This window comes from Pteropus medius, unplaced genomic scaffold, assembly GCF_902729225.1.
Source record: "Pteropus medius unplaced genomic scaffold, Ma_sr-lr_union100, whole genome shotgun sequence".
NCBI classification, from domain to species: domain Eukaryota; kingdom Metazoa; phylum Chordata; class Mammalia; order Chiroptera; family Pteropodidae; genus Pteropus; species Pteropus medius.
Genome location: NW_024342474.1, coordinates 6,785,612 through 6,802,569, shown reverse-complemented (window position 1 = coordinate 6,802,569; position 16,958 = coordinate 6,785,612). Strand labels below are relative to the sequence as shown.

Genomic DNA, 16,958 nt, shown 5'->3' with positions numbered 1-16,958 from the left:
TTTTTAATCACTGCTCTGCTCAGACTACCAGTTTTACCTTAGATAAATTAACATCCCCATACCTCATTGTATCTATAAAATGAGAACAATAAAATCTATACCATGGATTTATTTAAGATTAAATTATTTGTTATTTAAGTTATATAAGATTTAAGATTAACTAAAAATATTATAGAGAACACAATGCATGGCACATTGTAAGATTAAAAAATCAGAAGCTGTTAGATCTCATTAAATCAACACTATAACTCTGTAACTCAGGGCAGTCTAGACCTATGCAATCCATTACAGTAGCCACTAGCCACATATGGTTACTAAGCACTTGAAATTTGGCTAGACTGAATGGAGATAGATATGCTGTGAATATAAAAGACACAGTGGATTTTGAAGCCTTAGTACAAAAAAGGAAACTATGTCAATTTTTATACTGATTATATGTTGAAATGATAATATTCTAAATATACTGAATTAAATAAAATCTATGATTAATATTTGTTTCACTTGTTTCTTTTTACATTTTAATGTGGCTACTAGAAAAATTGAAATCACATATGTCTTTTATTTCTATTAGTTCGAGTCTAAACAAATCACATCTTTGACAAACTTTTAAACGCAAAATAGGATAAAAATTTTCATTAAGTACTTCATATGAATTGTTGATGAAACTGAAAATCCTCATGCACTTTAAATTCCTTATACTTCAAGTAGCATGATTTTTAATATCCTGTTTATCAAATTCATTTTACTATTTTATACCCCCAATCTCCTGATTACTCCCATTCACTCTATTGTCTATTCATAGGAACACATTTCATCTTCTCACTTTAGCAATAACAGTACTTATGGTATGTTACAAATTAGATGAAGAACAACATGTGACAGGCCATTCTTCTACAGGGGGCATGCACTGTCTGTTCTTCAGAAAATGTTAATAGAAGTTTACTCTAAGACCCATCCACATTCCTAAGAAATGTTTTTGGTCTCAAATTCACTACTATATTTTGGATTAAAGCAACGTATCCCATCTCTACTTTCCTCTCAGCAAAACTACCTTCAAGTAGTCAGTGAGGCTAAAATCTAGTTTCACACTGTGCTTCATAACCCATTAAATTACATAACTGCAAAAATAAGAATATTCTTTTTCAGTGCATAGAGATAATGCACCAATTAGGTAATGCAAAAAGATGATTCCTTATACCTGCTCAGATAGCCTGAGAGAAAACTGTAAAAATACTGATAAGGACTATAAATTTAACCAATTCTTCTATTATTAACAGTACTGACATGACATGTTAGAGTGCTCAACATGTGCTGCTTAAATGAGACTGCTATAGCTGGAAAATGCTAACTTGTAGTATTAAAAATATATAGTTAAATATCACTTCAAATTTCTCAGAAGCATTTCCATAGACATTATCACTATTCACATTAGTTCCCTACAAAAGTCATTGGCTAGAAGTAAAGTTGATTTTACTATCCCCTCATTTGACAGATGCAAAAACCAAGGCCCAGAGATTATGAGTGACCTAACTGTCCAAATAAAGTTAGTAGGTGAGAAAAAATGCATAGGAAAATCTACTGCTGCCTAATGGTTAAGACTGCAAACTCTGAAGTCAAATCATGGGTTCAAATGTTGGCTCTAAAACTTAGTAATTGTGGGATGTTGGACAAGTTCCTTGTAACCATATTCCATGTATATTTCAGTTTTTCTCATGGAGAGAACGTTAGTAGTATCCCTCACAAAAATTAAGGTAAAGTGCTCACACATAGAAAATTCTCAACAAATGCTTTTACCATTAAATGGCTTTAGAATCTGAAAAAAGGGATATTTGGAGCTGACATTTTTTAAAAAGAAGACATCATAAGCATAAGTATATTTCTAGAACATCTTGAACCATAATCATAAACACTTCGAATAACATTTTCATTTTTGGCAAACTCAATCTGCATGTCTCCTCCTTTTTTACTTTTTAAACTACTTCTAAAAGCCTGCAAAAATAAAACTATTTCTTTTACGTAGAGTACACATTTGGTAAACTTTACCATAGGTACTCAGATTTGCAAAATCTAATTTTTAAAGTCATAACATACAAATCTGAAACGGTGCTGCAGTGAACCAATTGTCAATTCTGGAGGCTGGGTAGCTAGTGCATAAATATTTAAGAATAAGAAGAGAATGCCACCACAACGTGGCAGGGGAGACACTGTGTCTGCAGAAAGAGTATCACTCCTATTGTTCTAGAAATTATATACCTACATCTTCTGGTATTACTTGACACATAGTAGGTGCTCAATAAACAATTTATAAGTGAGTGAATGAATGAATAAATGAATAAAAAAAGCAAAATGATGTTTCTTCAAGTGCGCTAAATCAAACAAAAAAGTATTTGTGACGACCATGGGAGGAGGTACCCTTACAAACACAGAAAGTTTCCCATAGCCCAGGGACTAGAAGAAGCAGGTATTCTAAAATTTCCTCTCTCCTAATTAATTTCAATAGCCCTCTCTATATGTAAGCTTTAAAAATTATACCTAGGTGAATTCCTACAGAGCAAAAGCTTCCTTTATAAGTATACACTGCTTTCAGGAATTAGCCACAATCAGCAAATTCCTTTTGTACATATATGCATATAAAAGGAATCTCTAACTGCAAAACAAAATTCATGTTCTGCTATGTATTAGAAGGCCATTGCTACTAAAGGATTTTTTTTTCTATCCATGTCACATGCAAGGCAGGAGAGCAATTGTTGGTGCATACTTATCACTTAATTAGCTCAGGACAGCGAAACTAAACTCTTACATAGTTTTGCACCTAAGCCTTGTTCCTAAATGTTAGCTTGCCATTTGAAATCAACATAGCTGTAAAGATGAATTCAAGCCATCTTCAAAAGCTATGGGCACAGAACAATAAATCTGCTACCAAAACAAAAGAAGTGGTATAATTTTAAACTCTATATTTTAAAACTGGTAGTATAAATTTTTATAATCTTTTTAAAAAGCTAATTTCCTTAGAAATATATTTTCAAAGGAATGATGTCAAATATGTAAAATTTAAATATAAAATGATAAATAAATGTTAAAACCTAAACATTTTCTTCCTGGTCAACTCTTGTTTATAAATTATTTTTCACAGTGTTGTTAATAAAGAGATCAAATTTTTCTTTTCTTTTTTTAACAATCACTTGTATGATTCAGGTTAAAGCACACATTATTAAACTGCTACAGATTAACTTTAAAATCTGTTAAAAATAAATTGTGAGTATGAAAGTCAAAGTCTAAATTTATGAAATAATAATTGTTATAACAATTTCCACAATTAATATTTGCCTGGGTTCCCAAATTAAATGGTAGCAACTTTTAGTGTGTAATAAATACAGGATTAGAGTGAAGATATACCATTAGTAATATAATTTTCATAAAGTTACTACTACTTGTTTACCATATATTCTAGAGCTTTCCAATAGTCTAAGGTATACTTCATTTTTAAACTTCTTATAAACCAGATTAAATACCTCTTTACACTGAGGTTCCTTTATATAAAAAAATTTTTCGAATAGGTAAAGTTAATACAGAATAATTAATAAGCAAGGAGAAATTAGTTTAAAACATCACAACCCTACTGAGGAATCATGAAAGTATCTAATTTTTAAAAGCATTTCTGAAATTTTAGAGTGCTTCATTACCTTTTAAACGAATGTATGTAAAGGGAAAATACACGCAGTTTATTTAAAAGGAGCAAAAAAGGGAAAACAAATGTACTAAAAGGTCTTTACATCTTGAAAATGAACAATGGAAAACATAAGTTTTAAAGCGGTAATGCAAATCAGAGGACTACTTTCCCCACCAGATTTGAGACCATGCAAATCCCTTAAAAATTAGAAAGCATATCATGTTTCATAGTTTTATATATTACATTTACAGCTTGTATTATATCAGATTGCCTGCTTCATATATAGACAAATAATCTAAAACCATAAGTAAGGATAAATGATTCCACAAAATTCCTAATTGTTGAGAGAGTATCGATTTGTATTTTCTTGTCCTAAAGTTGTTAGGTTTCATAGATTATTCCTGGCACCTCTAGGATTTCATGCATTAATTTGTTTCACTCATTCACATCGTTCATAATTTTCTGGAAAATAATAATAGAAAACATATACAGAACCCTTACATAACTTGCACACATTAAAAGGCAATCTAGAAGAGTGATTAAGAGCCACTGAGTCCAAAATTGCCTCTGCACTTACTAGCTACATGATTCTGGGCAAGTTACTTAACTTCCCTGTCTTGATTCTTTAGCTACAAAATAGAATACATACCTGTCTCATGAAGATTAAATAACAATTATAATTGTTTATAAAGGTTAGTTGCTATTATTTTTAACTATGCGTCATATATTGAGCCAAGTACTTTACATGCATTAACTAATTCTCATTTAACTCTGTTTTATAGAAGATGACATTGAGGTTAACAGTGGTTCAGGAACTAGCCTTTAATGAAAAAATTAGCAAGTGGAAGGGCCAATATTCAAACCTAGGTCTGCCTCCTCAATAATCCAAGCCCTGTTAGCTAGACCAATGTTTCTGCAAACTAGGCTCCATGGATATACTCATATGGAATTCACAAGTTTTCACTCTGATGATTTTTATTTTAAATTATTCTAGAGCTAATTTTCAAACGAAAGACATTTTCAAAGAATACATTTTAATTTCTTAAATCATCTAACTAGGATGTGCAAAAATCCTTGATGTTGCCTTTTTTTCCTTACAAGTCAACTTTGAAAAACTTCAAACATAACACTTAGCTTTCATTCTTCAAGAACAAGGGCAACTATTATTTTTTAAAATCCATGTGCCTATTTCATTATAGATACCAAGTATTGGACCTTTTGGCTAGTCCAATTACTTGAAAAAGTCTAAATATATTTTAAAAATCACTACGGCATCCCCTTGTATTATCTGGTCTTGTCTTTAAAAAGAAGACACACATTAAAAAAAGAAACAGCCATTAAAAAGGTATTTCTTTAGTAAACATCAAGCACCAGTCTCTCATCTTTAATCCAAATTAACTACGATAGCCAACAGGATTATTTATACTTAAATAACTCAAAAATTAAGCCCAAATAAACTCATTTTCTCTATACTACCTTTCTCCAAACAAGATCCTTTTCCCACATCTCTAATTCCCACCAGTGGTATCACTATTCTCTCAAGCAGGCTGGTGACCACCAATAATCTTTCACTCCTCTCCTTTATTTTCTGTATCTAGTCACTAAGTATTGTATTTCTTTCTTCAAATGGATTCTCTTAATCACAGGCCCTCCTCCATTTTCAGTTATCATCCTCCTTCAAGTTTGCATCAACTTCATGTCTGCTTCATGTCTGCTTCTAGTGCCTATCACCTCATTCTTTCTCTCCAATCCTGTCACTCCATTATTAACATATAAACATCACCTGTTTATCCTTCTTTAAAAAATCAATTTGATCATGTTAGTCTTCTGCTTTAAAACCTCCATTGATTCCCAGTGCTCAACCTACAGAATAAAGTCCAAATTTGGAATCAGGGCATTTGATCATTTGAGACTGATGCAGCTCACAGTGAATTCTCCTCCTTCATAAAAGTGTGGCAGTTATCACATAATATCTTGTATGTTTCTTATCCATTTCCTATGACTATTATTAGTGGAGACTTCTGTAGGAATGAGATTTCTTTTGTATCCGTCCCACTACTGTGTACTTAACCAATTATTGAGTTAGATGATAAATTAATCAGTGCATGTATATGGGTGCCTGATAGGTGATCACTTGGTCAAGAAATACTGAGTAATGAACTTGTACCAAGGGTACTAATGTGACTTCCATCTACTAAGTGATTTCCATATGCCAGTCAACAACACTAAAACTTTACATGCATTATTTCACATAATGTTTAAAGCTACCCTGAGGCAGGTATTATCGTCTTCATTTTTAATATAAAGCACCTGAGTACCTAGTAAAGTCACAGAGCATGTATGAGAGATAAATGAAATTCAAACTTAGAAATGCATGAAAAGCCTGTGCCTTTCACAAGTGTATTTAATTCTTCCTACAGAAACATTACCTCAAGGAGCTGTAATCTATCTGGCACAGTGGACATACTCAATTATAATACACTGTAATAAATGCTATGAATGATGCATAAGATCGTATTTAAGCAGAGAATGATGGGCTGAACTCTAGGGTAAAGAAGACAAGGAGAGATGATATTCACAGGTAACACTTTTTAAAGAATGAATAGTAGTTAATAGAGAGGAAGAAATGATCTTCCCAATTAAGAGAATAACATATGCAAAGGCATAAAGGCACAAAATTTCATGACGTATTCAGTAAACACAAAGTCGTGTTCCAGAAAGTTCCAATTTTCCAGAAAGTAATGTGTGTTAAGAGGGCTGGTAAGAAACGAAGCTAGAAAAAGGCAAACATAGTCAGATCATGAACGGTTTAGCCAAGGTGTTTATATTTTACCCAATATGTAAGGAAAAGCTATTTGAATACTTTAAGCAAGGAAGTGATTATTGCATTTATGTTTTAGAAATATTGCTCTGGCACAGAAAAATGGACTAGAAGAGCTACAGCTTAGAAGCAGGAACACCTGTTAGAAGGCTATTGAAACAGTTCAGACAAGAGACTAACCTGGAGCAGTAGTGACAGAGAGAAATAGATTGATTCAAAAGATATGTAGGGGATAGAACTACAGGACTCACTAACCAAATTGACTAAGGTTTGAGGTTTGGTATGAAGATGAAAGGAAGGAAGGAATCCAGGCAAATTCAAGGTTTCTAGCTTGAACTATGAGTGGATGGAAGTACCACTAATTGAAACAGGGAACAGAGGGGTAGAAACAAGGTAAAAGTAAGGAAAGCTGATGAGTACAGATGGTGTTGGTACTTCTGGTATATCTAGAAGTAACTGTCTAATCAACAAGTCTAGAACTCAGGAAAGAAAATTCAGTATGACAATATAAAATTGGGAGGTATAAGCCAGAAGAGTGGATGAAACTGCCTAAGAAAACTATACAAAAGAATAGAGCCAAAAATAAGAGTTCCAGAAACCACCAATATTTAAAGCACAGGCAGACAAGAGCAAATGAAAACAAGGAGAGAGTGGTGATACAGACGTTTGGAAAAAAGAGAGTTTCATGAAAAAGGGAGCATTGAATGTATCAAAGAGGTGAAGATGCGAACTTTAAAGCCTCTGTTGGTTTTGGCAATTGAGCCGCTGGTGACTTGAAGCAGAGAGGAATGAATGGTAAAGAAAAGTAAACTAGACAGGTTGAATGAATGGCAGAGGAGGAAAGAGATTAATCTTGGCTGAGAAAAAAGTAACAGCTAGAGGAGAATAGAGGGTTGAAGAACAACATTTTCAGGATAGAAGAGATTTTAGCATTTTTATAGGAGAGGGACCAGAAGAGAATGAAATTTTTAAATTATGCCTTTGTACTTCAACTTAGTATACGGAAAGTTACTCATGATGCAAGAGGGGAAAAAAAGTTGCAGAATAGGTATAGTCTGTCACTTAAAATAAAATTCAGACTCCTGTCTATGTCCCTCAAGGCCTTTAGATCCTTAAAGACCTGATTGCTGCCTACTTCCAACTTCATCATTTACCATGCCCCAGCCACACTGGCCATTCTATTCTGATGCTTCAACATTCCCACTTTGTTCTTGCCTCAGGGTCTTTATGTTTGCTGTTACTTCTGCTGAGAATGCTCTTTTCCCAGTCACTGACTAGTTTCTTCAAGTCATTCAGACCTCGATTATCTTTAGAGGCATGTCCCACCTGTATGGAATATTGCATTCCCCTCTATCTCAGCCCCCAAAGTTACCAACATTACTTTGTATTAGCAACTATTATGATCTCAAATTCTTATTTGTTTACTTGCCCATCTTCCCTCCCAGAGTAAGCTTCATGAGAAGAGAGATTTCATCTGCCTTGTTCACCACATATCCCTGCTGCTTAAAATAATGCTTGGCACACAGTAAGTTGGAACTCTGTTGCTGAATGAAAATGTGTACACACAAGTATTACATGAATCTATGTATTACATGAAAAGTATAAAGAAAGTTCTGAAAGAATTATTATTTGAACTTACTTATACCAGAGTGAATATGAGACCAGCAGAGGTATACAATACCCATTCATTTTTTGCTTCATAGATCTCTATTTACATTTTGTACAAAAATCATGTCTTTTGTAATTGAAAGCCAATTTTTAAATAATGATCATATGAGCCTAAGATAGTCAATTCATTCTGCCTATTTTCTCTTGATCGGTTGTCATGATCTAATTTGACTGCAGGCTGATCCTTGAATTGTTTTGGTAGGAGAGTTCAAAGTTACAATCTTAAACTGTGGAACTAGAAAGAACTTAAAGAGATCATCTAATTCAACCCGCAGTTTTACAGATGACGAAGCAAGACTCAGTAATTTAATTAATAAAACTAGGCATTGATGAAAGTTAAAGACCAAATGATTAAGAACTACTTAAAAGGCTAATATATTATATGTTATGCATTAATTTAAATAACTAATAAAAGCTTACTAAAGCTTACTCTCACATATAACCTACAATCTTCTGGTGAAATTATTATTCAAAGTAAAACTATTCCCTTAAGCACACTATTTAACCAACAAACCTATGGTTAAGCATTGGTTGACCATTATAATATGACAAAGCATCAAAATACATAAATATAGGGAGCGAAAATTATTCACCGTTAGATGTGCAGACTAACTGAACTAGCAGGCACATCTTTCAACCAGGATATACAAGAAGTCAAATATATAATACATTTAAGGATTCATCATATTTTGATTCAAATTCCTGTATTGAGGTCTACAATGTGTGTTTAATGGAATTTAATGCAAATTAAATATTGAATAGGTAATATAATACATAAGAATGAAGCTCAACTAAGATCATTCTGACAAATCCTAAAACCCAGATCAACCTCTTAGCCACTGTTCTTTCCATCCCTCAGGCCACCTCACATTTACCATGTATTAAAATGTAAAATACCTTATAATTTCTTTCCTTCCACATTGGTGGAGGCGAGAAGGGTACCAAAACCCTAGAAGTCCTATCCCTTTCTATTCCATTTGAAATTGTAGTACCTAAGAAAATATTAGTCATTTTTCTTAACAGGGAGGAGAAACATGTAACAATAACCTTAATTGAGAACTGTGCTCATCAGGAATTCTTATGAAATTCTACCAAATATTCAATTATTTTTTTAATCCTTATAAAGTAAAAGTACCCTCTTATTTAGAAAGCTCTCTCCAAACAATACCCAAAGTAGTGTTAAGAATATGGACTTTATAGTTGAAAAAAATTTGAAACAAAATCTTAGTCCTATCACTCACTAGCTGTTTAACTGTGGGTACATTTCTTAACTTCCTTGAGTCTCTGTCCTCATCTATAAAATGAAGATAAATACCATCTGCCTCAGTGCATTGTTGGGAAGATTCAATGAGTTCATGTGTAAAGTACTTAACTCTTAGAAAAGGTCCAGGTCATAGAGTTGGTCTTGTTAGAGAAACAAACAGATGCAGGTAAGTACTGCTGATAGGTGATGTCATTTAATTTATGTGAACTTTACTAGCTTAACTTCTAATGTGACCTTATTTTTTTTTTCTCCCAAGTATCTGGGACAGGACACAATACTTCATTCTTGCTCCAGGGTACCAATCAAAGTGAGTGCTGTATTTCAGTCCTCTTCTAACCCCTCTATTTAAGCAATATAGTAATGGTAATAATTTATTATTTGACTATCATAGAACTGACTATACTCAAATGAAAACTTACATTTTCACTTCTACTCTTTAAGTCTACTCTGCATCGTCCACTATTTTGAAATAAAACTAATAATAGTAAGCACATTTTTTAAAATACAAATCATGATACAGTGGATTCATGTTGGGTAAAAATGGTAGGAAGTTTCAGGGGATGCGGGAAAGAGACCTGATATTCAGAAATCATGTATTCAGCAGTTCATCATGTACTAAATTTACTATCTCTTTTTTAATCTTCACAAGCATGATTCTAATCAACATTAGCAACATTCTATGGATGAGAAAAGGGAAGCTCAAACTCTCGCTCGCTCCTCCTGGCTCTAAGTGCTCCAACAACTTACCTATAAGGCTCCGCTCACCTCAAGGCCTTTCCTTGTATTTTCTCTGCCAAGAATGCTCTCCCACCTCCCTGCAAAGCTGTGTCCTCCTGCTTCAGGTCTCACCTCAAATAGCACCTATTCTTACCAACTTTAAGGTAGCATATACCAGTTGCTCCATCCTTACTTCTTTCAAAGAAGACAAATGATTTGTATTTATCTTCCTGTGTTGAAGAACAGGGATACTTTGACTTATCACTATTGTATCCTGAGTGCTCAGCGTAGAAGATGCTGGCTTAATGAATGAATGAACACACCTCCCTACAATCATTTAGCAAGTAAATAGCAGGGCCTGTAAACCAATCCTGATAAATCTGACTGCAAACTCCCTCAAAGCCTACCACTATTTTTTCACTGGTGAGAAGGGAGATACTTTGGGCTGGGAAGTTATTTTAGAAGTGTGCCTTCCTTATTTCTACATTCATTCACTTTTAAAAATTACAGAACTACCTACACGTATACTTAATATTACAAAATATTTAACCTTTGGAATTTCAAGCAATCTTACATTGCCTTTCAGAAACACTGCATTTATGATGTCCCTTAACAATCAAAATACTTCAAAACTGTTGAGTAATTGGCATCTTACATATAGTTATTCGAGGCTAAAGAAAATTTAAGTCACACACATAAATGCATTTTACTAACAGGTTTGTTCATTCATAGTTCATTCTTTTATAAGATGTTTTGAATTTCCCAATACATCATACAAAAAAATTTTTTAATCAGCCATGGGATTATCATTCTGATAAAGGGATTATCTTTCTGATAATGGGATTATTCTGATAATAGGATTATCATTCTGATTATGGTAATAATGTTCTTTCTTAATGGTGACATAAATGCACTCAATCTGTTACCTTTCACTATTAAACAGAAGTCACCTCATGTAAAATGCCAACTGCAGTTAGGACAAACCATTAACAACATTATCATTCCCTTTGCTACTTTACCCACGGGATTTAATACTTACTGCTGAGTCCTCCATCCTCGGATACGCCTGTCCCTCTCATTCCTAGGTAAGTTAGTCCCAATATTAGGAAAAATAAGCAGGCAGCAGTTAAGAGAAACATCGACAAGTAGTGGGCACTGAAACCCCCGGTTGGGGACACCTCCTCCCGTTTAAACTGCTGGAGAAGTTCCTCCTCAGGTTCGGAAAGCTTCGGTTTGTTATACGTGTTTTTCAGGTAGGTATGATTGGAGCCCGTATGATTGGAGTGATTGATCCTGAGTGAACCAGAGGCGGCCACCGCCGCACTGGGAGGGATACTGTTGGAAAAAATCCTGGCGGAGTCCACACTGAAGGCCCCACCGCCGATATGATTGTTGGTTTTAAGAAGGGCGCCTGTGGACGAATCCAAGGTTGAGTCCATGTCAGTCAATGGCGGGGCCAGGAGAGGAGCCAGTTTCTTCGCGTTAACACGGTATCTAGGAGTGGGGCTGGAGTCCAGCGGATCACACCCTCCTCCCTGCTCCGCCGCCGTCACCGCGGACTCTTCGAGGTTTCGGCTCCTGTCTAGACTCCCAGCGGCCGCCGCCCTGTCATTCATCGCGATTCCTCCCCCTCCCTGAACTGAGGGCTCCAGCCGCCCGCCGGCCGATTTAGCAGTCAGAGGAGGGAGAGGCTTACCGTGGCTCCGTCTGGGCCGATGCCGGGAAAAGGAGTCGTCCTTTAATACCTGTCTGCTGGAGGCCACGTCGCCGTCTTCTTCTTCCTCCGAGTCGGAATAGTTTTCCCGGCAGCTGTAGGAGAGAAGCCGGCTACCGTTCACGGTCCGGCTCGACCACAGCGGCTCCTCGGCCTCCGGGTCTCTGTCCTCTCCGTCTTCTCCCTCCTCTTCCTCGTCCTCGGCTGCTCCATCTCTCCCCGACGGGGTCTGCAGCTCGGGAGCCGCCGGCCTCCTGGTCCCCCACCACGAGTGGGGCTTCCTTCGCTCGGCCGAGGTGCTGTTAGTCACATCGCTGGCGGCCAGGGGTGCCGACGGCGGTTTGAGCCCGCGGTACTGGAGCGAAGCCCGGTCTTTCCTCCCGCCGCCGCCGCCGGCCTGGTCCCGGGGACTGGCCTCCACGTCCGACTCGTCCGAGCTGAAGCCCAGCAGCACTTTGCTGCCGGCCGTGGGGCTGGCCGAGGCGCCCCCGGGCCCTCCCAAGGGGCTCTCTGGGCCCGCGGCCGAGATCCGGCCCAGGCCCCCAGGAGTCCGTAAGTAGGGGAGATCTCCCGAGACCGGCCGGACCCCCATGCCCACGGCCGCCGCCGCCGGTCCCGCTGCGGCGACCGTGGCGGCTGCCGTGTTATTGTTATTACTGTTCCGCGTCTTGTTGCCGCGGCCCCCTGACCGGTGCTGCTGCTGCTCTTCTTCTCGAAGCTTCTTCAGCTTCTTGAGGTAGACCGGGCGGGTGCTCTCCGTCACTGGGCCAGGAGACAGGCCGTAACGGCGGAGCTGAGAGAAAAGCTCCTCATCCGAGAGCTGCTGAGGCGCCGAAGCCGCTGCCGCCGCCATTTTCTCTCCAGGGTGTTTTACAAGCTCCGCGCTACCGGAAGTGACGCGCCGCCCTAGACCCTGAACTAGACCGGGCTGCGTCGCCCTCCCAGCGCAACAGAAGCCTTGGCCAATGGGAGGCGCGGGAGGAGCTCACCTGAGCGGGAAAGGGCCACCTGAACGGCGCGCGGCTCCCGCGGGGGACAGTTTTGCGGCACTCTCACCTTGGGGTTTCAGCATGCTCTCTCCTGCCTTCATCTCGACTTTTCCCGCTGTTCTCTGCCCTCCACTTCCGAGTACGTTTCCCGGGAGCTGCCTCTTTGCTAAACCACACCTTGACCTCCTCTTCCCAGGTGCCTGCCACCGGGCAGTCAAAGTTGAAATCTGCCTTGAAGTTCATGGCATTAATTTTCTTTCCGTCCAGATTTCCGCTGCCGAGGGAAGCCTAGCAAAACGAAAAGAAACTCCGATGGCCAGACTAGATTAGCAATTTCCTTGCCAGACTCCAGGTTCTCTGCTTTTCCGCTTGGCTCAAAAAAAAAAAAAGTTGCTCCTGCTGCTGCTTTTGAGAAGCCTGTCCTCCATTCTAAGGAGTAGACCTGTCACAATAGTTTTCTTCCAGAGTAATTGCTATTCATTCCTTAGTTGGTTGTAAGGTATTATTTTTCCCCTTTTAAAATCTGATGGTCTCGATAGGTCGTCATTTTTGTAATTGAGAGCCTATCATTTGCTTCATTCTAAGACTGAAAAAAAAAAGACATAAAACGCCATCCTGATTTCCTTCTTAGTAATTTTCTAACTTACAGTTTTTATTAATTGTTAGATCATTTTTATGTTTTTGTATTTAAAATTATACTATTTATTTAATTTTTTATTGTCTTACCCCTTTGGACTGTAAGCTCCACGAGCAGAGGACCTTTGCTTCTATTATTCACGACTTCAGCCCTATGGTGACTGACTCTAGAAGTTCAATAAATATTTGTTGAAACGGTTAATGAATTGCAAACCTAAGATAGTATGACTATTTTGACATGAGAATAGTGGCTAATGAGGAGGAAAAATTTCACACAGTCAAAAAGCCGGAAACAAAACCTAGATATCCAACCCCCACATTTACAGTATAGGAGATGAATCCCAGAGAAGTGAAATTTGCCCAATTTGGTAAAGATTGTTTCCCTTTTCCTTAAACCCTGGCAGAGCTGACACTTCTTGAGTTCTTAAACTCTAATAGCTACAGAGCAGCACCCAGCACAGCACCTGGCACGCTGTAATAATTTTTGGTCGAATAAATTATTTTAGCCTATTACATTAAACAGATCTGTACAGAAAAATGTTGCTTGAAAGTGTAGATACTAGCTTTTCAACATGCTGAATCCAACAGCAGATAATACTCAGTAATATAAACTTTCAACTCCTCTTGGCAAAGCTTGTCATCTCAAAAAACAAAACAAAACATGTGGAGGGCACATTGTCCTTTATCAGGAGACTTTAAATTTTACAAATGTTCCTGAATCTATTACTGTTAAGCACTTATAGGTTTTCTACACAGTAAATTTTAGCCACTATGATGATAATGACCCAGAAATTATTACTATAATTTTCTGCGTGGGAATGTATCCCAGTATAGCAGAGTGGTTAAGCTGTGAGCTTTGGAGTTAAACAAAATTGGATATGAGCCCAGCCCTGTCTCTTACTTTTATTCTTAGTTCAACATTTGTTCCACACCTTACTGACTCTTAAGGTAGGAATCCTAGAACTCTGTTGGTTCCGCCTCTGATTTTTATGAACATTTAAATATCCTTCCATAAAGATTGTAAGGCTATTTAGATTTATGCCTGAGGCTTTGGGCAGGTTGTTTAATCTTTCTGAGACTTAGTTCCTGTATAAACAAATCTTCCTCAGCAGGCTACTTTAAGGATTAAATGCTTAGCACCACACCTAACACACAGTATGGACTCAATAAATGTTAACTAATAATGTAAAGACAAGCATTGGGTGTATTTGGTAGTGTGATGCCTGAGAAGTCCATGTAACACCAATTAAAGAAAATGCCACTACACCGACAAAAATAGAAATAGTAAAACTTTTCCCGAGAAATTAAATAATCACATTGAATAGTTAATATAGATGAAGGGCTTTGGCAACCATAGTCCTTGGTCATTTTAGCCCTTGGGGATAGCAAGGTTTGGAATGAACTAGGAACCAAAGGTTTCAAGTTTCCAAGTTATGTGACAAATCTTAGGTTCTCTGAACCTCAATTTATTCTTTTCTAAAATGCTGATAAATATCGCCTACCCTTTTGAGCACATTCAATAAGTATTTGATGAGAATGATGAATGAATATAATGTGAAAATGCTGTTCAAATGTTGTTTACATGTTACATATTATGCCCAGATATTAATAACAATGAAAACTACAATTAATATGAACTTTATATTTTACAAAGAGCTTTCATATACATGGTCTCATTTAGTCTACAAGAAACTTTTCCTCTGAAGATACTGAAGGCATGATTTATTGCCCAGAACTATAAGGGGTTATAATTACCCTTTGTTTAGATGTTTGAGCAGACCTGATACTTTCTCAGGAGAATCTTCACCATCTCAGTATTGTCACTATTCACTGCTAACATTTTCCTCATTTACCAATGGATCATTCTACTTCCAGATTGGCTAACTTTTAAAGAATGAGGCTCTAACCTGGCAAACTAATGACATACTTGATAAGAAATGCAATCTCAAACTCACTCTTGCTTCCAAAAATTTGATCAAGGGAAACATTTATGATGGATTCCAGGATAGGCAGCCCATCTCTTCCTCTAGATGTTTTTAATTTAATCTGTCTTAAGCCTGCTCATCAGAGACCAGTGTGGCTTGGGCCACATTAGTAACACCAAACTCAACTCTGGTTCCCAGTAAAATACCTTTTGCCATGTTGCCCTTCATAGTGAAGACATCACCTTATATTGAAGGAGCTTCTAAAGAATGATATAAAACCCAACCATGTATTCAAATAAAGATATTGCTGAGGGTTCATTTCCTTTCTGGTCTCAGTATTAGGAATAGTTGCATGTTTCCAGACAACTCACTTGTTTTTGTTTTGTTTTTGCTTTGCTTTATTTTTTTTATTGAGGTGAAATTCACATGACATAAAATTAACCATTTTAAAAGCATACGATGTTGTGCAACCATCACCTCTTTCTAGTTCCAAAACATTTTAGATCCTATACCCAAAGTAGACCCTGTATTCATTAACCACTCACTCCCTATTGTTCCCTCTCTCCATCCCCTGGCAACCACTAATCTACTTTTTGTCTATATAGATTTAACTATTCTGGATTTTTCATATAAATAGAATCATAAAATATGTAACCTTCTGTATCTGACTTCTTTCACTTAGCATAATGTTTTCCAAGTTCATCCATATTATAGCATGTATAAGTACTTTTTTATGGACGATTGACATTTCATTGTATTGCTAAACTATATTTTGTTTATCCAATCAAAATATAGAAATTTTGGTTATTTCCAAATTTTGATTATTGTCAATAATGCTGCTATGAACATTGGTGTACAAGTATCTGAATACTTGTTTTCAGTTCTTTTGGGTATATACCTAGGAATTACAGATCATATAGTAATTCTATCTTTAACTTTGAAGAATCGCAAAACTACTAATTTGCTTTTAACCTGATGGATGGACACTGTTGGTTTGGTGACTTACCATGTTTCTTTCTTTGAGACAATAACTAGAAAGTTGAGAATCAAATTTGTGGCTCAACCGTATAAAGTGTTTTGGGCTCCATCGCATGTATTTATATTTTATCAGTTAATCCCATTGCTGACTCTACCTAACTTTCTTAACTTTTTAAAAAGGGTTTTAATTTTATTTTGTCTTCCTAATATGATATGCATCTTTTTAGCTGCCTTTTAGTTATTTTGTGAATACCATATAATTCCTTCGCAAGCCAAAGGGTAGGTTTTATTAGTCTTCATCTTTTACAGATAAAAAAAAACTTAGGCTAGAAAAGTTACTTGATTCAAGTCGCAAAAGAGCCAGATGGGAAACTGAAATCCATGAGCTCAGAGTCCAAATTCCTTGTTCTTTTCACTACAACATACCACCTCTTGAATACTTTTCTTAACTCATATGGTAAAATGTATAAAAATAAGCTTAGTTCTCTCTTTTCTCACCCAACACAAAGAGGTCTGTAGTGGAGTGAGGAAAAAGATGAAAGCTTTTACAGTTATCCTGTTTCTTGGTTTTGTTGC

The 16,958-nt window shown here is 36.9% G+C and overlaps 1 protein-coding gene and 1 long non-coding RNA gene across 2 annotated transcripts in view; one reads left to right on the top strand and one right to left on the bottom strand.

Moving 5' to 3' along the window:
- The window catches only part of LEMD3 (LEM domain containing 3), a 59,913-nt gene extending 47,163 nt beyond the window's left edge, over nucleotides 1-12,750 (bottom strand). The window contains exon 1 of the mRNA XM_039865918.1: nucleotides 11,180-12,750. Coding sequence (XP_039721852.1) covers nucleotides 11,180-12,707 — 1,528 coding nt within the window. The 5' untranslated portion in view covers nucleotides 12,708-12,750. The remainder of the gene's footprint in view (nucleotides 1-11,179) is intronic.
- An 84-nt stretch (nucleotides 12,751-12,834) lies between these two features.
- LOC120605023 (uncharacterized) lies at nucleotides 12,835-14,577 on the top strand. The gene is made up of 2 exons (XR_005653489.1): nucleotides 12,835-12,982; nucleotides 13,111-14,577. It is a non-coding gene; the product is annotated as an uncharacterized LOC120605023 (long non-coding RNA).
- The last annotated feature ends 2,381 nt before the right edge of the window (nucleotides 14,578-16,958 follow it).